The sequence below is a fragment of the Esox lucius genome, chromosome 12 (assembly GCF_011004845.1).
Source record: "Esox lucius isolate fEsoLuc1 chromosome 12, fEsoLuc1.pri, whole genome shotgun sequence".
Lineage (NCBI taxonomy): Eukaryota > Metazoa > Chordata > Actinopteri > Esociformes > Esocidae > Esox > Esox lucius.
In genome coordinates, this window is record NC_047580.1 from 28,040,529 (window position 1) to 28,062,320 (window position 21,792).

At 40.7% G+C, this 21,792-nt stretch overlaps 4 protein-coding genes across 12 annotated transcripts; 3 read left to right on the forward strand and 1 right to left on the reverse strand.

Annotated features, from left to right (window-relative positions):
• The first annotated feature begins 104 nt into the window (after window positions 1–104).
• camk1gb (calcium/calmodulin-dependent protein kinase IGb) lies at window positions 105–11,514 on the forward strand. Of its 8 annotated transcripts, none has more exons than XM_020051470.2 (11): window positions 105–127; window positions 4,320–4,428; window positions 7,078–7,203; window positions 7,339–7,413; window positions 7,577–7,839; window positions 7,961–8,036; window positions 8,862–9,053; window positions 9,128–9,215; window positions 9,428–9,744; window positions 9,834–9,937; window positions 10,120–11,514. In XM_020051470.2, exons 2-10 carry the CDS (start codon window positions 4,343–4,345, stop codon window positions 9,895–9,897), a joined length of 1,287 nt encoding a protein of 428 aa, XP_019907029.2. In that variant the 5' UTR covers window positions 105–127; window positions 4,320–4,342; the 3' UTR covers window positions 9,898–9,937; window positions 10,120–11,514. The 8 variants fall into 8 exon arrangements, with proteins under 8 accessions (XP_019907029.2, XP_010873480.2, XP_010873481.2 ...); XM_010875178.3 differs by lacking the exon at window positions 105–127 and adding an exon at window positions 2,346–2,483; XM_010875179.3 differs by lacking the exon at window positions 105–127 and adding an exon at window positions 2,842–2,896.
• A 2,187-nt stretch (window positions 11,515–13,701) lies between these two features.
• Window positions 13,702–14,641, forward strand: g0s2 (G0/G1 switch 2). The gene is made up of 2 exons (XM_010875181.4): window positions 13,702–13,811; window positions 13,987–14,641. Exon 2 carries the CDS (start codon window positions 14,002–14,004, stop codon window positions 14,338–14,340), a length of 339 nt encoding a protein of 112 aa, XP_010873483.1. The 5' UTR covers window positions 13,702–13,811; window positions 13,987–14,001; the 3' UTR covers window positions 14,341–14,641.
• Window positions 14,642–15,836: 1,195 nt separating this feature from the next.
• taf8 (TAF8 RNA polymerase II, TATA box binding protein (TBP)-associated factor) lies at window positions 15,837–19,300 on the forward strand. The gene is made up of 8 exons (XM_010875182.5): window positions 15,837–16,095; window positions 16,395–16,554; window positions 16,721–16,819; window positions 17,207–17,269; window positions 17,421–17,545; window positions 17,647–17,794; window positions 17,953–18,095; window positions 18,760–19,300. Exons 1-8 carry the CDS (start codon window positions 16,051–16,053, stop codon window positions 18,898–18,900), a joined length of 924 nt encoding a protein of 307 aa, XP_010873484.1. The 5' UTR covers window positions 15,837–16,050; the 3' UTR covers window positions 18,901–19,300.
• A 39-nt stretch (window positions 19,301–19,339) lies between these two features.
• LOC105013643 (protein pitchfork) lies at window positions 19,340–21,502 on the reverse strand. Of its 2 annotated transcripts, none has more exons than XM_020051438.2 (6): window positions 21,014–21,502; window positions 20,780–20,919; window positions 20,458–20,556; window positions 19,934–20,067; window positions 19,676–19,796; window positions 19,340–19,508 (listed from the first exon to the last, which is right to left on the reverse strand). In XM_020051438.2, exons 1-6 carry the CDS (start codon window positions 21,030–21,032, stop codon window positions 19,440–19,442), a joined length of 582 nt encoding a protein of 193 aa, XP_019906997.2. In that variant the 5' UTR covers window positions 21,033–21,502; the 3' UTR covers window positions 19,340–19,439. The 2 variants fall into 2 exon arrangements, with proteins under 2 accessions (XP_019906997.2, XP_010873600.2); XM_010875298.3 differs by having other exon boundaries at window positions 19,676–19,793; window positions 21,014–21,497.
• Between the last annotated feature and the right edge of the window lie 290 nt (window positions 21,503–21,792).

Genomic DNA, 21,792 nt, shown 5'->3' on the forward strand with positions numbered 1-21,792 from the left:
AGCAGTGATTTGTTTGGAGCATTTGTTCGCCATTTTATTACTGAAGCACCTAGATGATATCCAGAGCATCATTCTGCCAGCAACTCTGCAGTCGCTCAGTAATGGCAGGCGGTGGTCTTCAGGTGAAGTAGGTATCGATTGGTTTTGATCTTGTGGGTCGTGGGCCAGCATTCGGCAACTAACTGTAATTGAATCTGAGATGTGTTTTTAGCCTCTGTTATAAGCCTATTGTGGCTCTCGCTGCATCTACAGCGTGATAGCTGAGTTAGCACAAGGTTATGTCACCTACAGGGAGGTGCGGCGGAGAGCTTACCATGAGCAACACGACACCAACAACGTGCAGAATAATTGGCCTCCCGTCAGCGCTAAGCGCTAAGCAAATATGTCCACTGTCCTCCAACTCTTTGAAACAACCTGCAGCACTAAGGATTTAGATGTTTATTACATTATACTGTGCCAGATTTAGTCATTCCAGTAAAGCAAAGCTTTATTTTTCCGGCCCGAATTAATGGGAATGTGAAGTGTTATTCTGCCATTTTTCCTTAACTTTATTGGTCATTAACCCTTAAGGTTACACATTTTTGCATGCATTTTTCATGCAATTTTGAGGGACACTGTTCTTTCAACCAGTTCCTTTACATAACAGTAATAATTTCATTAGGGTTGAATGCTGTGTGCATCCAAGTTTACCCAATCATTATCATCTCATGTATGTGCAGAAAATAACTCATTTGATAGAAGTTCTTTCTCAATTCAGCTTTATTGTTTTGCTCAAAAGATCTTTATCATGAATTATGCAATTGCACATGGTAATTGGAATGCCTAATTGTCAGTTTCATGCCTAAACACCTTCCTAGCATACAGAATGTAACATATTGACTTGGTACCTGCAGGGCAGCCTAATCTGAGCTAATCCAGCTTGGCCAGTGACATAGGTCAATTGGGTCACTGTTGTTGGCAGAATGTTGATTGGAACTATGCAGTTATGTAACATGTTAATAGAATGGCGCTTCTGAGGAATAACATGGCTAATGCACATCACTTCTATTTGAAGAAAATACTTTTTTCAGTTTTAATACATATGAAGGCTGTGAATGGCAATCACTATCAATCATATGTACGAAACAATATTACATTAGAGCTCCTTTGTTGTTTTCATCTCTAGCAGTAAAAATAATGGACGTGAGATAATTACACGATTGATGTCCTTATTGACACCATAACCTGATGAGTTGTGGGCATTTACATTTTCAAAAAATTAAGGTTAGGGGTGTTTTGTTTTTTTAACTTCAAGCTTTAACACTAAACTATTGAACTTACTAGTCATTATTTAGAAGCAACAAGTACTTATTCTTTAGTTCTAGTTGCTATTCCAATTGTTACTGGTAACTTTTATAGTTTTACTTAAAGATGAGGGGAAATAATCTGAAAAAAATAAGATATTTATAAGCTTGATCATATATCCAGAATGAGAGATGTATCCTTTGCTTTATAATGGTCCAAATAGCTTGCTGGCATAGAGGTTGCGTCTTGTTGTAGAGTTGGTGACCAAAAGATTCAACCGACGTCTACATTTCTTCAAGTTCAAAAGAGGAGAGGTGGGTGGCATTTCCTGAAGTCGCCTCTATGGTTTTGTCTGTGTCGATCCAGGTTATTTCGACTGCACTGGGCCACCAACCAGTCGACCTCTTGCTTCTCTTTTGTCATGGCATACATCAATGCACGGTTATTCAAATATTAGCACCTTATACAAAGGATCAAGGACATGTATAAGACTGACGACCTTCACATCCGCAATATGCAGCGCTTGACTTGGGCTAAAATAACTGCCAAATCGCACAATAGACTGTTCATAAAAATGCATGTGTTAATAAGGCTTGTTCCAATAGGCTAGCTCTTCTGCCTATAGCGTTCCGGCCCAAGTCAAACACGGGCAATAAACGATTTGATCCTGGGTGGCAAATTTTCAATATTCTCAACCCTTAGGGCTATTAAATGGGTGCTGTATGCGCCAACAGCAACATACTAAACCCAAGAGCATTTGCATGACACCATAATGAAAATGTGCATTATCATAACACTTTCCTTTTTCAATTGTCTTCCTCGCGTTTGAGTGGAAATACAAATATGAAAGTACAATCTGTAATTTCAAAAGCATGATGTAAAGTTATAGATGAAAATGTAAACAATTTAGAAAATGTCAAGCTCGGTTTTTCTTGCTAAATAGTTAACATACCAACAAGGCATAAAGCATAGTGGCTGTTGATACTGGAGTTTTGCATTACATTAAAACAAAAAAAACTTTAAATGATCTCCAGCCCCTCCCGGACCTGTTAACGGGGATGTAACCGTGAGACCTAAATCTCCTACCTGATGAAGACATTTCGTTGCTGCCGACACAGTAATCTGTCTAGATCTCCTTCAACAAGCTTTTGGCAGGTGCAGGGAACAGCTATACCTACCACGCCTGAAGTATCTCCCTGGTAAGACATTGGCTATATTATTGTAGGCCTATGACAGTAGGTTTTTGTATTTTAGGACTTGTGAGCATTTAACTGTTTTGCCCAGTTTGTCGATACTGTAAGCGTATCGTGAATTACATTCAGATTCTCAAAACTTTTTTTTAATGTTTTCTCTGACATTCAGAATCGTGTCAAATAAAGAATATTTTAACTGACTAATCATTGAGCGCTGCACCATGAACAACTGGATGCACCACGTCCCAGCAAATGTGGATTTCTAAAGACCAAAGAACGCTCTGTCCCTCTCGCGTTTTCCCCGGTGCGCCTGCATCCCTAAAGGGAGAACTTCCTGTGGATTTAATTGTTTTAAACCTGCAGGTGAACTCGACAAGCTTGATGGACACCTCAAACAATATGAGCAGTTTCTTATTAAGGTTAAACTAGCCTGAATTTATAATCAATAAATGTGCCCGATATGTAGCCTTTGAGGTAGATTTTGTAAAGACGGTGTTTGATTCACAGTATTAGTTGGCACGTTAATCTGAGTGTTATCTGGATGTACTAATATGATCCCCTGCTGAATAGCATGTTTTGCTGCTAGTGGTGGAGAGGGACAATGACATCACATTGACGTGGTTAGAGAGAGAAATATTTAGGGGAAAGGAAATTGGCATTACGTGTTGCTGTGGAAGAGAGAGACTTGAAGTGATCGGACTGGTAGAGAGATTTTTCCTCTTCGTTGTTGGTTGGTAGCCTAGTTTGTTGTGGACATGTGATTATTTCAATAATTTCACTTGGTTTTTTTTTAGGTCAAACTTTGAATACGTGTCTGCTGTGGCATAGCATATACTAATAAGGCATGTTTTCAGATAAAACTGACTAGTGATGGTGGATTTTTGTTTGGTTGTGTTTTTTCAATGACTGTTTGGATATCAATGATGGAACATTACTAACATGGACCATTTGAAGGGTGGGGCCAATGATGCTAAATTGCCTCAACTCTGACGATTTAACCTTTTTTTTTTTGCGAATGTAGACGTGTTATACTCTTATAATTTCAAAGGATTTAAAATTAAGCAATTGTTTGATAATCCTATCAACAACTCTCGAGGTGTTCTGTCAATTGATAAATCCTGACCTTGGCTTGGTTGGCCCCTTACATTTGACTGTTGAGTGTTTCTGGCATCGTGAGGGTCTACAGATGCCAGAAACAGGAGTCAGTAATCTCTTAGAAGAGACCTCATTCCAAGCTGTAGTGTTTAATCTATCTCAAATGAATGCATTGTATGTTTTTGGCCATGCACACTTAAAACCATCTCACGCAAGCAAAGTGCTGTAGACATTCTATCAATGAGTGGTTTGGCTTTTCACTATTTTTGTAAACTTAGAATCGTGGACCAGTTCATAATAATTATGGAGGCTTTTGGCATTGTATGTTTCCATCCTTTATGTTTGCATCATCTCTCAACCAGTTAATCAATAATTGATTCCCTCTAAAGAGAGACAAACAGTGGTGTACAGAGGCCTACGGAATGAAGATATGTATTGCTCGTGTACTTGGAGCATAGCTCATCCCACCTGTCTGTTTTTGTTTGTCTGATCGTTCTGTGTCTGTCTACATGCCTGCCTGATAAAGTCACTTATCTAGTCTGGGTGCTAATATGATGACAAAATGGGGACTGATCTTTATGCCTGATTTCTCATTAATCTAGGAAATGTAATGGTCCAAAAGGACATTGTGTATGTGTGTACATGCATACATTATTATTATTGGTTTTCAAATGGCACTATAGAACATGAGTATACCTGTCTATGAAAACTGGTGTTTGTTGATGACCCTCTTTTTTCCCCCCATAGAAGTCCCTGTTGAAGAACCAGGGATGGGTCGTAAAGAAGATGACTTTGACTGGAAGAAGACAACTGACAACATCCAGGACATATTTGACTTCATGGAGGTCCTCGGATCGTAAGTACAGCACACCCACCGTCTAATTAGCATAGCCAGTTCAGACATTAAACCCGACTGGTCATTGGTCAGCAACATATCAGCGGACGCCTGGGATCGCTCCTATTACAATATCAGATTTCATACTGACTGTTTAATCGTCGGGGGGAGGGGGATCGGTACTGCTACCTTGCTCATTGCCTGTGGGGATTGATGATGTTAATGATATTAATTATATTATTGTGTTGATACAGTTATTAGTAGTATTGAATACACGATCATGTGATGGCAGTGAGGCACCCCAGAGGAACAGAATCTAATGCCAAGACCTGTATAAAATTATTGTTGTGCATATTTCTAATAAATGGTTGAACTGAAACTACAGGATCGTGTTCACCACTGCATTCATTACAACACGTATGTCCGGAACAAGTGTGTAAAGAAGCTCTCCAAAAACATCACAAACTGAACATCTGGAAATGATATGCAGTAAGGATTTTCTCGTTAAGCTGTTTCTCTTGTTTTCAGTTACATGTGAGAGAAAGCGAGAGAACCGCTTTACCTTCCACTGGCCGAGGCCATGTAAGGAGTATGCTGGTGTTTTGATATGTTTGCCATGGCACCTACCTTACCGGTGTCTTAAAAACAGTCGCTGGCAGACATGGTGGCACAGCACCAGTCGTGGGGCTTCTTATGATGTCTTGTGGAACAGATGACTCATCAGGTCGGTAAAATTGTCAAGGCCCATCCTCAGTGGAGCTCTGTTTGGTTCCAGAGTCTCTGGAATTAAGACTGGATTTCAATATTTTGGGTGGAGAAGGCCACAAGATTCCACCTCAAAATAATTTGGGTATATTTTTCATTTTTGCTGGCCTTGTGTTGAAAAGTATTGATTCTACGGGTGAACAATTCTCATGAGACTATATGTTTTCATATTTTAAATATATTTTTCATAGTGGTTTATATGGCTCACTGATTCCCAATTCTACAATTCTTCTGGTTCAGTCAGTGTTTGTACTCCAGGGGGTCAAGCAATTGTTCTTGATCAACTGTCCCGTCTTACTGAGTCTATGGTGTTGGAAGGCTCAGGGAATGGAGGATGCTGCATCTGGGGCCAGGGTGTAAATAAAGATCTGACTCGCAGCCAAGAGTGGAAGCTATAAGGACAGACTATTTGTAACCGATGTGTTGGGAAACGTCTCTAGCAAAGAAATGTCCTTTGGAATCTACTGGTAGTGAAATGTTAATGTCATTCGTTGTGGTGCGATATTGTAAAAGAAAAACAGAGTGAAGTATAATTAAGGAAAATAGTGAAAAGTTGTCAAGTAAATACTTTATTTATATGCATATTTATTTTTTTTTGTATCTGTTTGTAAGCTCAAATATACGTATTTTAAGAATAGTTCTTTTCCCAGGGCAATGATGGCTTGCCTGTTCAGGAGCTTGATGCTGATGGTTTCAGGTTAAAGGTGTCAGGCTAAGGGCAGACTTACAGTGCTAATCTGTATCTCAAATTGGAACAAGGATCAATAAGCAGAAAGAACAGCTAAATGGATGGAGGAAGCTAGATAGATAGAACACTGTTTGGGAAACATAATCCTCTCTGTAATTCTGTTTAGGCTTAATTTTATTTAATTAGCGCAAACTCTAGGTGGATGCTGGACTATTTTGTTAATTTCATTAACACCATAGCCCAGTGGGCTGATAGCCTGATGCTTAAGGTATTGTAACCACAAGGTTTTTGGTTCAAATCCCTGGTTGGGCGTCTGCAAGCTCAGTTGTGTTTTTTGGCCAGAGAATGAGTTGCAGCTTGTGAGTATGTGCTGGCAAAAACGTCCTAGTTGAGCAAGCAGCATGCTAAGAAACAGAAAGGTTTGGAGAAATGTGCATTGGAGGACACAAACCAAGACTCTACCAAACCTGCTATGGATTTGTTGCGACAAGGCAAGGCCTTAATTGTGTTATCTGTTGATAAATAACCTGTTGATACCACAGTACTGAAATTTGGGCTTGACTTACTGCCCAGCAACTCTGATGTAAAGACCATGATTGAGAACATGGTCAAAATTGTGGCACACATTTCAAGTGAAACATCAGCTCTTTGCACACCCCTTTGAGCTACTCCACCACCATGCATCAAAATCTTTCTTACTATGTGGGCTCCTCTGATAGTCCTTTGTTATTGCCTCTTACTTGGACCATACTTGCAAATAGACCTTTTTCAATGGAGTAACTGACAGAAAGGGGTTTTGTACCCTTTCTCAAAACTGTGGATGACACTACTGTATGACCTGGTCGCTGTGCGGGTCAGGGATGGTCGGCTTCACATCCTCAGTCCACCTACACTTATAGCCTGTCTTCCTGCCTGCTGCACTTGCGTAAGGGATGAACGCGATAATCCAGCAGACAGGACAGCTATTCCCGGACCGGGCTGAACATAGCTGGGAAACTGTACTGAACACAAATGAGTGAGCCCTTAAGCCATTCAAACTGACCTTTTTCATGGTACTTTATTTTGATCACACTCCGATGTAAGATCAAAGAGTGCAAACAAACCACCCGGCCTGAAGTGCAATGGATCCAACAGCGGTGTACTGCAGACATGTCTAACCTCCTGACGGTCTGTAATAAACAGCCACAAACTGAGTCTGTTTGTTTGTTGTCTTCCAGGGGAGCGTTCTCTGAGGTGTTCATGGTGAAGGAGAGAAATACAGGCAAGCTTTTTGCCATGAAGTGTATAAAGAAGAAGCAGAAGAGCATTCCCAATCTGGAGAATGAAATCGCTGTGTTGAGAAAGTAAGAGTGGGAAATGTTCAGGAACACATTACGTCAGTCCCGTTTCCATTCAGTCATTCTTTACTAAAATCACTCTCTTTCATTGTATTTTCCTCTCACATTCTCACATGCTTCTATCTGTCTTCTCTTTCCCAGGATCAAACATGAGAACGTTGTTGGCTTGGAGGATTTCTATGAAAGTCGCTCCCACTACTACCTTGTCATGCAGCTGTGAGTTCTGTACATTTCACCCTTTTATTACAGTCGCTGCATCATGAGGAGAACGTCATCCCAAAGTGTCATTCTGAGTAATGTCCCAGAGATAGGTTGGGTTAGCTGGAGTCAGCTTAAAGAGCTAAAGGTTTTTTTTTTTTTTTTCTTCTACTTCTGCCAGCGTGTCTGGGGGCGAGTTGTTTGACCGTATCCTGGACCGGGGGATGTACTCTGAAAAGGACGCCAGCAGGGTGATCCAACAGGTACTCCTTGCTGTGCAGTACCTCCATCAGAATGGCATTGTCCACCGCGACCTCAAGCCGGAGAACCTCCTCTACTACAACCAGGATGAGAACTCCAAGATTATGATCAGTGACTTTGGCCTGTCCAAGATGGAGGACAGCAGCGTCATGTCGACGGCCTGTGGCACTCCAGGATATGTGGGTAAGGAAGAAGGCATGCCTGGCCTTACTGTGCGTATTAGGGGACCAAAAAACATAATAGGGGAGTATACGATGCAAAACGTATGTGGTTAATATGATCTTTTATGTTTCGCAATCTCCAGCTCCTGAAGTCTTGGCCCAGAAACCCTACAGCAAGGCAGTGGACTGCTGGTCCATTGGAGTCATCACTTATATCCTGTGAGTATGGCTCTACGTATTGGCTTTGGGTTAAGTATGGGCTAATATAGTGTACACTTTTTTTATTTATACACTTTAAGTATTTTGCAGGAAAATTGTTTCTAGTTCTCCAAGCTTTGTTAATCTAATCACCTAATCATCTATCTTTAGCATGAGGACTTGACAGGATTATCAAAGGCATAGTCATGCTAACTTTGGGTTCGCAGCCGTTCCTCAACCACAACCACCAACCCTGTGTGGCCCAACGGCTGTGAGAAATGGAAGCAAACCCAATATGTTTTTAGCAGATTACTTGTTATATTAATTGTTTAGTCCATGTTTCATTCATTCAGTTTCTTGTGAGATTGATAGTCAGAGCATTTGAATTCACTGGGGAACAATATTTCAGTTTTGGCAGGTATTTACATTTCTTTTAGTAACGTCACTTTTGATCACAAGATTCGATTCTCCCTGGAACTTGATCAGAGTGCCAACGTGTCCTGTCCACTGCTCTGCGACTCTGAACGACAGGTCTTGTTATAGGTTGTTACACCTTTCCAAGGTGTTGAAAATCAGATCAGGCTCCCATGTAATTTATGCCTCTCCTGCAACCCTGTATATTCTTATATATTTATTTTTGTATTCTCTTCCAGTCAGGAAAGGTTGCCTGCCCCTGTTAAAAATGGGCCATTGACTCAATATACAGGGGATAAGGGTAGAGTTAATAGCGCCACCTGGTGGACACAGACACAGACACAGACGCACACGCACACGCACACGCACACACAGTCTATAATTTCATAATGACACAAACTTACACACAGCAATTTTATTTTGTCTCTTTAGGCTCTGTGGATATCCCCCTTTCTACGAAGAGACAGAGTCACTGCTGTTCTCTAAGATAATGAAAGCGCAGTATGAGTTCGACTCGCCCTTCTGGGATGACATCTCGGAGTCAGCCAAAGATTTTATCCGCAACATGATGCAGAAGAACCCTAAGATGCGCTTCACCACAGAGGTCGCTCTGAGGCATCCCTGGTGAGTGTCACGATTATCAATCTAGATTCAGGGGAAAACCATCAGGAGATTTAAATGTCAGGTCTTCCCTTCAGGATCATCGGGAAGACGGCACGAAGCCGGGATATCTACCACTCTGTCAGTGTTCAGATCCAGAAGAACTTTGCCCAGAGCAAGTGGAAGGTCAGTCTTTCCTCCATCCGGCTCAGACAGAGGATTCAGACACTCTCATCCGCAGCTTAGAAATATTTACAGAGGTTTCTTTTAGGTGACTGTCTGATGGCTCCTCATTAAATAACAAATCTGTGTTAATCAACACCCCTGAACATTAATTCAAGTCAGTATCTTAGTATTTTTAGCATGTTCCTCAATCTCTTGTCTGTGTGTTGTGACAGAAAGCCTATAACGCCACTGTGGCGATCAACCAGATGAAGAAGCTGCAGCTGGTCAGTTCTGACCTGTTGGTCAAGACGCAGACCCTCGACATGCCCACCATCCAGGTTATCGACGTCTCCTCCCCTGTCAAGCCTTTAAACCCAATGGATCCCAAGAGGCTGGAACCCAACCGGAACCAAATGACTTTACCAATCATCACCAATGACTCCAAGAGCCACCAGACCCTAAAGATTAGCCAAAGCGAGGCAGGACATTCCCATACCCTCGCAGAGACCGGCAAACACTGCTACCATTCTGAGCCTGCGAACCTCAATACGTAAGCACTGACCCGAACCTGAACCTAAACGTTTGTATTGCATTCATTGACTCTTCTCAAACGGTTGACTTTGCCTGTCCTTGTTTTAGGTACAGGGTGACAACCAACCGCAACGGCAAGGCTCTTCAGACTGGAGTTTGCTCTGTAATGTGAAGGGTCTAAAGGTGGAGCTTGTGTGGAAAACTTTTATTAGGTACTGTACATATTGAACTGTGACAGTTATTAAAGTACAAGGTATTTTGTTTTTCTTAATTAGATATTGGGTATGTACAGATCACCTATTAGATATGGGGGGGTAATGTTTACACAAAGAAATATATCACAATCCAATGTGTTGTTCTGTTTGATCAAGGGTGCATCCATTTTCTTTTGCAGGTCAGTCGACTGACTCCGTCACGGCTGCTTCTTTCATGTGGGCCGGCCCCAAGCACTGTGACTGGCTGGTGGGTGGCCAGGACAGAGAGTGTGGCCAGTGAGATTCAGGATCCGCCAGGATTTTTAACAGTGCCTAGAATCCTTTCTGAACAGACTCTTGCTCTACATGCGGGTACAGGGACTGATGTCACACACAGACCGCATATGTTTATTCATGAGGTAGCCTATGATTTCCAGCCTCCTAGGAAGGAGTGGCAATACGCTCATTAGGGACCGGGTGATGTATGTATTAAAACAAAGACTAGCTATTCTTAACATAATTTTGTTATGACCCCTAAAGAAAGAGTTGGTCAGGGAAGCTTTATTTGAATGTTGTGAGGTAGAGATGTGAGAAAAGACTGTGAAAGAATAAATAGGACCTCATCTATGTAATTTGGCAGATGCTCTTATTCACAACAACTCTCTTATCTACAATGACCTCAGTGCATACATTTTCATACTTTTGTATGAAAGCCAACTGAGCTAAACATGACTGCTGTACATGACTGTAGTAACTGTTCTGTGATGTGCAGAGTGGGTTGAGACAGAAAGGGGAAAGTAAAACCAAGCAGGTTTCTATCTTTATGTAAGTTCACAGGGAAAGTCTTGAAAGTTCTTTGGGTTTCTGAAAATGGTGTTGTTCTCTGTCAAATAAACTGTCCCTCATTCTTTCGATCAAGCTTTATTCTGTAATACAGTATATTATTTGTATATTCTTTTTGAACAAGACATTTCTTAAAAGTACTAAGAAGCAGAGAATAGTGTAATTTACAGACGGGTGACAAGTTAAAGCAAAACCTTTTGTAAAGGGGGGGGTTTGTGCACTGCAGCTATAATATAATAACCCAGTAAAGCATCATGGCATGTTAATCTAATTTGCACTTGTGACCACAACTTCCCATAGATTTAAATGTGGATGTAACTTTAATCACTGTTCCTATGGTGACACTGGCCAGTTGACCGGTCTTTGTGACTGAAGCTCCTGCCATCCATGCCCCACTAAGGAACCCTCTTTCAAAGTCACTTACATCCTTTCCTCCTGCCACCTTGATCCAAAATCAAGGTCAACTGGGCCTGCTCCGTATTTGTATACATGCCACAGTGCATGATGGGATGTTAAGTCATTAATCTTATCATGTAGCACATCTGCATGGAAGAATCTACATTTGTTATGTTAAGGTTATGTTATGTTAAAGTAATGAATTAGTGTAAGTTAATGTTAATGACTTGCCATCATACTAGCAATCACATATTAATGAACACTGAGACTGTAAATAATATTTGAAATATAATAAATCAATGTGCAGAAGTGATAATGATATTTTCAATATTATTAATTACTTCATGACTTGTTAAGTGCAGTGAGTCTTGCTGTTTTTTGTAAATATTATATTGGTCCATGGTCAATTAATTTGTTTCTCTGTAGCTTTATCATCAATTAAAAAAAGGAATGTATATGCAAAACATCCTACAGTATGTCCATGTTTTTGTTATGCTTATGCCTCTAATAATAGCAGAACATTATTTCTACTTGGTTATTTGATCCAAAATGACCTAGAAAGAGGAACTAGTGTACTTTTCTTGTCAGAAAAGATAATCCAGGCCTGTTGCTGCAGGGACCAACACCAAAGGTTATTAGGTTGAATTATGTCAGTTGCTAAGCCAGATAATTTATTATAGAACATCCAGGGCTGGTTCCACAGACATTGATTAATCCTAGCAGAACTAAGAAATCAAGTTCAATAGGAAACTCCATTTCGCTAGTTTTTTAGTCCTAGACCAGACTGTGTCGGCGAAACCGGCCCTTAATGAAACAAGTCTAGGCTACTTACACGCTTTTTTTTTTAAAGAAAAGCACCTTCTGTTATGAATGTACGTTGCCTTTTCCTCTAATAAGACATGGGTGAAAAGGTACTTGCATGAGTGCTACACGAGCCCTCTTTCCCACCGCTCCCAGCACGCCTGCCTCTCCTTCCTACCATGTGATAGTTGACTTGGTGCACAGCTAGCCGAGACAGACTGCCTATTCAGGCCAAAGACCGCAGCACAGAACCCAGAAATATGGAGCAAAGGTCACAAAACCTTGCCAGTTTCCTCACCGTTAAAACAGGCCAATCTAGCCACACTCTATATAGTCTGTGCAGATGTCCTTACACCTAATGGTCAACCTAACAACGGAAATGAACCACTTCTAGGTCATTTACCATGGCAGAGAGACAGAAAATAGAATGGTTGAGTCTACTTTGTACAGGGAATGTAAGTGGAAATCCAATGATTACAGACAATAACCTATTTTATAGTTTTATAAAAGATTTATTGCTTTCATCTGACAAATTTGACATTTTGAAGAATGTTATTGGGAGAAACTGCCATTAGGACCAATTCAGTGTTGCCAAAATGACAACACTTGGCCTGCTTTGACCACTGACAGGGACCAGACTATTTCCCAACAGAACCAGACGACTGCCTGGCTCTAGTCCTGCTTTGGGAATTAATGTGAAAGGCCATGCTGATTCACTCACATAACCACGTCAACTGGTCACCAGTGTCACAGATTCATGTACGCTATACAATCATGTCAAATGACTGCGGACACCCATACGCTATGACAGTGACACCAGAGGTATGAGAGGCATTTTGACTGTCCCAAAGATGAACAACTATTTGACTGGGAATTCACCAAACAGGGCAGCTGCATCAATTCAACCAATAAAGGGCCGGTCAAATAGATTATTTGATTGTCCCCTATCAGCGAGGAACTCTTAACATAGATCTCATTGGATGCAATAAATCTCTATTGATGTTGTTCAATAAACAAGACATTTGACCAAAATCTACCAGCCCTATATGTTTATCAACCAGACATGCGACAAAAACCAACCAACCACATTTTCAAGGGAATACAGTATTAGAATGTGTTTCATGTAAAACACAGCTAGGCCTACAGCTGGTGTTTGCCTTACTGTTTCACAAAATAAATAAACTCTATCACCTTATCATTTGCCTGGTTCAGCTTAGGGGACTTTGCATATGATTTGCAGGTTGATGAGACCCAGAAACGTTTTTTCACCTTTGACATAATTCTATTTTCTTTTCTTTGTGACACATCTGTGAACATTGAACTCACAGAACAAAAAGTCCACAGTCATAGTAGTGTTTCTAAAGCATGTCAGTAAGTTTGTGCAACTGGGTTATGTAGCATTATCTGTGTGCATACACTATCACATTCACTGGATAGTTGCTGACTGATGAATGCTTTTCAAGTGATAAGACTGTACCAATACAGTAGCCTATACAGCACGACTACACGTACTGACTCCTCCAGCCTCATCATTGCATCTCTGTTACATGACTCACGTGATATTACTTGCACAATATGATTTGGTAAGATGGTTTTTTTCTACAACCTTGACTTTGTACCCACTCTTGTCTGATTCCAAAACAGAGTGCATCAGACATTGGAGAAATTGCCCCAAAGCACTAGTTGCTCTTGCTCAAAATACCCCTGGTCATGAATATTCATTATTTGACATTGTGGGGGTGACATGGATCTCAGTCTATATAATACAACACCGCTCAATTCCGATTTGCTTGTGTACGCTTGACTAAGACAAAACCTAAGGAAAGCTTTTAACAGGTCCTAACAAAATAATGTAAGTATTTGAATTAACATATTTGCCCATATTTTCCGTGTTATTTTTAATCACTGATATTCAATGATGTATGGTAACAACAAAATACCATTAGTAATTTAGCAAATCAGTTAAAATTACCACATTTGCAGAGTCATAGAATATTGATAACAAAACATGGTTTTTCCTTCCACAGAGTTCGACACAGACGATGGAGACCATAAAGGAGATGATTCCATTCGCTAAGGAGATGCTTAACCAGAGGCCCAGTCGAGGCATGATGAAAGTGTACCTGGTGGGTTCCACACTGGCGTTGTTTGGAGTGGTCGGCGGGCTCGTGGAAACAGTCTGCATGCCGTTTTGTGAACAGGAGCCATTGGACGAGGAAATGACCAAGCTGATCACAGAGGAGAAGAGGAGGCAAGCGCTGGAGCTGGACATAACCACCGTTGAGGCGGATGTCGTGGATGAGATGCAAACCGAGACTGACGCTAAGAAGCCACAGGAAGGTCGTCAGAGGAGGGCCTCCATTAGGTCACACGCTTGCTGAAGATGCATCACAACTGCTTCTGTCTGTACGCGCTCACAGACCTGACACCCAGAACACGCGTGGTGTATTGAACGAGATTGCACTTTGCACACTTTTGTCAAGATAATTTGGCCATGTTTAGGGATCCCTTGCAATGATGAAGGGACTGAATGGATGGATGGATGAATGTATGGGGGGACGGAGCAAAGCAACAACAGTTTACAAGGATGACTGGCTGCAGGGCAGCAGTAGCTCTGTGACTGACTGAGACTGAGACAATTTGTGTTTTGTTTTGGCTACCTAATAAACCTATTTTATGTTATCACTGGGTGATTATTCATGTCAGTGTTTGGAGTAGCCCAATGTAGCCTACGAGCTAACATAGCCACAGTATGTTTCCATATGCTTTTGGGACAATGAACTTGTCAGGACTTGTATGATGTGATTTGATGAACATAGTGCTGACATAGGTGCTAAGCTTTATTCTTAACTATGTGGGAAGTTGATATTAACTGAAATTAGTTATGAGGTAATATTTATCTCAGAGATTTATGAATGTTCCTGAATTAGGCATTTACTAAGCCTCATTTACACAACACCCGTTCCACAGTTAAGGGGAAAAAAGGTACGTAAATATTGGTCTTTGTTCTATCTATAGTTCAAATTAGCTGTACTTTCTAAAAGCAATTTTAGAAATTAGGGTAAGGGTTCAGGTTAGATTTAGGTAAGAATGAAGGTTAAAATTATGGTTAGAGTTAGGTTTAGAGTTGTGACAAGCACTAACCTTGGTAAAATGTCAACTTTTAGAGCATTCTGCCTATTTAGATCCCTTCAAATGTAAGCCCTGCCCTGTCCACTTAGTCAACCAATAATATTCATTTCTGTCTTTAAGGCAGCTCTTCCTCCAAGACGAGTGTAAGATCAATTTATGCTAAAACTAGAATGTCCATTCAACTTTGAAATATGCAAACTGGTCTGGAATGGAATTTAAAAATACAATTTAAACTTTTTGAACTGTAAATGTACATGAATGGGAAATATTTGGATATTTTTTGTTGGTTTTTAGCTCAAATTAACCGTTTAAATGTCTCCGTGATTTGCTTAAGAAGCAAAAGAGCAGGGCTCACTGAAGACTCACTGAATGTCCACTACTAGCCGCTACTCCGCATTTGAGCCCACAAAACGTGTGCCTAAAATGACCTAATATGCACATCGTGGCCCGTTCAGTAAGGGTAACGATTCTATTGGTGTTTCCAGTCTCACCAAAAGTATCTTTAATTCCAGCCATTCAATAGATAATCCTTTTATTGATGCACAATATTATTCATGTTTCCCAGATATAGGCATGTTGTTTTATCAGATCGTTTTTGTATCGTTTGATAATTCATAATCATTCATACATCATCATTCATAAATCATTCACACTCTAAACACGATTGTACGACCATCCGCTGGGCGGGAGCAATTGTTGACGTTCATGTAATATCTCTCTGGCAAATTTCTCTACGGAAGCGGAAACTGCCTGTCCTGCCGGATATGACGCGAGTGTTGTTGTTTTTTCTGGCAGTGTCTGTTCATGTTACTGGTAAAAACGCTTTGATATTAGCAAGCTTGCAGCTTAGTGCCTGCTCTATATTATTTGGCTTATGTGGTTTAAAAATATTTATTAGTCTGATCGTTTTAACTTTGTGAAATAACTGTATTTGGAAACAAAAAAACACGCTTGTGGAGATGGCGGACCCTGCAGTGATGGCGGGTGGATTCAGTGCTGTAGTGGTAAGTTAAATATATTTGGCTAAATGTAGCTCACTACACTAGCTAGATAATGATAACCATACTAATTAGCTAGTAGCAAGTTATCCTGATTTGTGATACTTTCATAGTCAGAAGCACCATATATTGAGCATAGCCATATAGTAATAACTTAGTATCTGCAATCTATGCTGGATGAAATGTATTATACAGTAGATCCCTACCCTTTGTTTATTGTTAATAAGTACCTTTAAAGTCAGATAAACGAATAAAATGTATAATTACGTAACAGTAAGTATCTTTTTACTTTTATTACTCTACAGCGTTCAGGTGGTGGTAAGGCAACCTCCAGCCCTGCAGAGAACTACCAGCTTGCCCGTCGTCGGACCCTCCAAGTGGTGGTAAGCTCTCTTCTGACCGAGTGTGGGTTCGAGAGTGCAGAAAAGGCCGCCGTGGAAACACTTACTGAGATGATCCAGAGCTGTATGTAACCATTCTATTTTAAAGCAATTTATAGAACATTACATTTCTTCATGTTTTCAAAAAATGTCTGGAATAAAACCGCCCATGTCAAATGACATTCAGAACAATCACCACAATTCAGTATTATTGACTGCTAATCTGTGTCTGTATCTTTCTGCTTGTGAAGACATATCTGAAGTGGGTCGTTGTGCAAAGGCGTACTGTGAACACACAGCCAGAATAACACCCACGCTCTCTGACACGGTGGTCACACTCATTGAAATGGGTGAGTTTGCCTCACGAACGATGCTGAAAAAATACCAGGGTACAGTCTTGGACGTGTGCAGTCGGCACACCACCGTAAAGGGGCAAGCATGCACTTTGATCATGGACTCAAGATTCGCACAGGTCCTTAAATGCTGCCCTATATATCTTGAGAAGGGGTCCACCTGTTTCCACCCTAGATATTTGCAGACTTGGTCCTGCTTGCTGTTAGACAACAGTCTAGTCTACAGTTGTTCACACTGTGATCACGTCTTCCTTGGGCTCTGCATTTATATCTACTACCTGAATGTAGGTTCTAATGTGCATTTTGACTAGCGGGCCTAAGTCCTAACCCAGGGGTCCATGATGTAGTTACTCCACTGAGCTATGACTGAATATGCCATTACAGGTTTCAATGTTGACACTCTGCCAGTGTATGCCAAGAGATCACAAAGGATGGTTATAACTGCTCGTGAGTATTTACTCATTTAACTTGATTCAACATTGTTTTGTTTTTTTCTAAGTGAAGTGTGGTGCAAGTAGTGTTCGAAACATCGACAACACCCCCTCAACTGAGGAAGATAGTGATCGACCCTACAATGATCAATCTGTCTATTTTCCAGCTCCCGTGACGAACGCCCCTGTGATCCCGAAGGCCTTGATCGCTGGACAGAAACGTACTCATCCCTCACACATACCTAGCCACTTCCCTGAGTTCCCTGATCCTCATACTTACATCAAAACACCAGTGAGTCTACCACACGCTTTCCCATATTCATCTGGTTCTCGAAGAATAAAGACCAGTGAACGAGCTGAGTGAGTTTCCTCTCTGTTGTCTTTCCGTCACAGACGTTTCGGGAGCCTGTCTCGGATTACCAGGTGGTGCGAGAGAAAGCGGCCTCTCAGAGGAGGGATGTGGAGCGTGCTCTCACACGCTTCATGGCGAAGACTGGAGAAACGCAGAGCCTCTTCAAGGACGATGTCACTGCCTTCCCATGTGAGACAGTGCTTGTCATTGTTAACACGTCTTCTCCCTAAATGAAAAATGGACCTGCACAAAGACGCATTTTTCATGTCTAACAGAGCCAGTTTCTTACTATGGAGGGTTGTGTGCCTGTATTTGCGTGGGTAATAATATGGATGTCTTTGCTCTAGTGATCGCAGCGCGGCCGAGCTCCATCCCGTACCTCAGTGCCCTGCTGCCCTCGGAGCTGGAGCTGCAGACTCTGGAGGAGACAGACTCGTCTGAACAGGACGACCAGACTGACAGTGAGAACATGCCAGGCAACAACCTCAATGTGAGTCAGGGCCATGGGCGAAGGGAAACATTTGATCACTGAGTTATAACGGCTGTTGAAACTTGCAGTGTAGTGTGGAAAGGCCTGTACATAATTCACTTTTTAAAACCACCAAGGCAATTTTTATAGGCCCTTCATTTATCTTGTGGACTAAATAATTTTTCATCAGCCAAAACCATTACACCAAAAACCATACCTAATCAGCATGCTGTTTCCTAAATAAGGCATCTATTACTAGGAATAGGTTATGGGGTAAATGGCTGGAGTTCATAAAATGTGACACCGTAGTCCAAAATATCACAGATTAAAATGTTTAGATGCATCTAAATGGTTGAGATAACCTTGGTGATCGCTTGATTGATTGTGGTAGAATCTGACTAGTGTAGAAATCTTTTTTTAATTTCTATAAATTTTACTGCAGTTAAGCTAACATTGATTAACAACCAAGCATGTGAACAAAACCAATTAAATAGCCTAGAAGCACATAGTTATTTATGATTTGAGGTGATTAGTATTCGTCAGTTCCATTTGTTTTAATTCTCTCAAACATGGTGACTGCAAAATATGACTTTTTCATAGTTAATGATTGCTAGTCATTGATTTACTACAACAATGGTATTATTTCTTTTATTAAGTTTGATTTCCTGCCTTTCTTTGAAATAAGGACGATCCTGGAGCTGATAAGGAGAATTCCGTTCTGCCCCCTGGGGGCGTGGTTCCCTCGGTGAAGGCCAGTGAAGAGAACATGATTGACAACCCATACCTACGGCCAGTTAAGAAACCCAAAGTGAGGAGGAAGAAGTGAAAAGTGTTCACTACCCTACTGATTTGGACTCCTGTCTGTCAGCCAGAAGGAAGCAGTCAATAACTGTGTGCCTCTAAGATGTGAACCCATGTAAGTCATCTGGAGTGAGAGACTAATCTACAGAGGGAATACTGCTCATTAAGGCATGATTGACTAGTGACACTCATGAGCAAACTGGCATTTTCCAATGCTTCCCTGTCATATGTGTGGAATGGTTGTGGTGAAAGAAAATATATATAATTTGTTCAGATGTCTTATAATTGTAAAAAGTGTAAAATTGCTCTCTTTTTTTTACCCATTTCCAAATTTATTTCAGTCATTTGTGAAAAGCTAGCAGAATGTTCATGATTTGATTTTTATTTTTGAAAATTAAAATCTTGTATTTGACAAATGTTTATCCTGTCATGAAATACATGAAGGGAATATCTAGCTAAAAAAACCCTCTTCAATTTGTATACCTTGAGATTGGTCAATAATATCATTAAAGATATGACATAAACACTTTATTCATGGTTGTGTCAGGTTCATCTCCAGCAAAGTCAGGAGTAAAATAGTTGTAGATATGCCACTCTAGTCCTTTGCTTTGCCAATTTCTTGTCACAAAGCAGCTATGTAAGACAGAAGTGGCATTAAATGTTATTGCTGAATATTATACCAGGATGCAATGACACATAATAATATGAAATATACAATTTGCAGACACTTTCATCCAAAAAAATAACTTTGTCAATATCTGTATTACTTTGTATAGTTATGCAGTGTAGAATAAACCCACCTGTGTCCTCAAGGCTTTCCTCTCCTGTTGGGGAAGTCTAGACCAGTCTGGGGAACCAAATCTCATGGGCCACGATACCTTCCTGTTCACAGTAGTATCATGAGCATACGTCCCAGGACTGCTTCAAACAAGAAAGCTGTTATTAGTCTATCTAATTGATGCTTGATACATGTCATGCATTGGTTATATATATATATATATATATTCATTGTTTCCCATAACTGGGAAGAGCGCCTCTGGCCATTACCCCCCATTCACCCTGGGTTGGAGTCTGCTGTAAGGGACCTGGTCCTGAACCTCTGTGTGGTGGAGTTGAAAGGGGTTATGCAAAGAGGGTACACTTGAGGCCACCTTCTGTCCTGCTGATACTTCTGAGGGGGAGGGGCGATTGCCTGGGGAGGGGCGTAGAGAAGGTTATTCAAAGACTTGAGAACATGTGAAAGTAGAGGTTACAAAGCCTATGTACATCAGCAGTTGTCACAAGGGGCTTGACAGACACCCAGCTTAAAATCTCAAATAGCAAGCAGATATTAATGCACTGTGACTTGGGGGGAAAAAACTAGCATAGGTGAAACCTAGGAATAAATGTATTCTGAGGGGTGGTCAGTCCTCTTCTGGCTGGGCGGGGTGAAGATTGTGAGTACATGAAAAGAGAACATCCTTTAAAATGGCATTAAATGTAATACATGTGGGATGACTAATTTCTTACAATAAATCAAATTACAGGTATAGCTTTTTCCAAAACAGGTGGCTATCGACATGAATCTTTAATTTAGGCCTACCTGAACACTGGGCAGAAACCGTGAAGCTGTCCTTGCAGCAAGCGTGTATCCTTTTTTACTCAGTGGTCTCATCTGCACGTCATGCATTATGGTACCAATCTGATGGAACAAAGACAAACATGAAACAGTTCCAAACCTTCAACAAGAAAAGGTAGCTAGCTACTGTAAATGCTACATTTTTTCCCACAATTTTGGACTGTTTAAGTAGCTTACTTTTGCAATGCATTATTTATTGCAATGCTGAACATTTTTTTTATGGGAATAGATATGGGAATAGAGGGTGTTTTAAAAAAAAACATGACAGTAGGTTTGAGAAACTTACAACATGATTGTCATAGCAGCCGGGGCCGCGATGTGGGTCTCCCTGCCGAGAAAACTCATTGCCCATACGGTTTGGTGCACAGTGGGTTGGAAACATCTTACGCTCCTGGCAACTGCCAAAGCCAACACTGCGCAGAGGGACTATAGATTCAAAGGAATTACATGTATTCATGCAAATAGATAAAAACCTGCGAGATACAGAACCCAATGCGGGTGGATGCTAAAATATATTTACCTCGATCTCGTAACCCCATTCTTCCGTTTCGTCGTTTTGTTTACCTTCTGATCGTGTAGCCATGGTAACTGGATGTGCGGAACAAATATTTGGCTGTTCAGTTTTTGGTTTTCTTCACATCTAATGAATTGTAATTAAAGGGACCATATGTAAGATTTTTTAGTGCACCACTAGAATAAAAGACCAGAAGTAACATGCAGTTAATATTTAAAAATGTTTCTAAAAATCTTTCGCTGTGCCTGAGATATTCCCCATTAAAACTTTCTCGACGGTCCGTTAATCACTTTGCGTTTACGTGTGGGCTCCTCATACCCGCTTAACTCCCAGTAGGCTACTACACCACCATACCACACTGGACTAGCTAAAACTATTCCGGTCTGGTTCGGTAAGAGAACAGGATTCAAGTCTCGTTACTGTTTGAATTGTGTCTTGTAAAAGTTAGGGGCAGGATTCTAAACAGCGCCACTTTAAACCGTTTACATAGTTGTACTTGTAGAGATAATTGCCAATCAAATGTTTTTTTGTTGGCTATGTTTGGTTTGTATGACCCAGAAAAATAAAAACATTGTTCCCAGTGTTTCAGCGGGTGGGAAATTCAAATGTAGCATTAGTAATGCCCTAATGCGAAAAATATTTTGAATTGAGTCCATGTTTGTTGGCACGATTTATTTTCAATGAAAATCAGCCAGCAATGTTAAATATTTTAGTTTTTTCTTTAAATTGAAACAAAGCATTTTTTGCATCTCCATTAGTCACACTATACATTATTTCCAAAATAG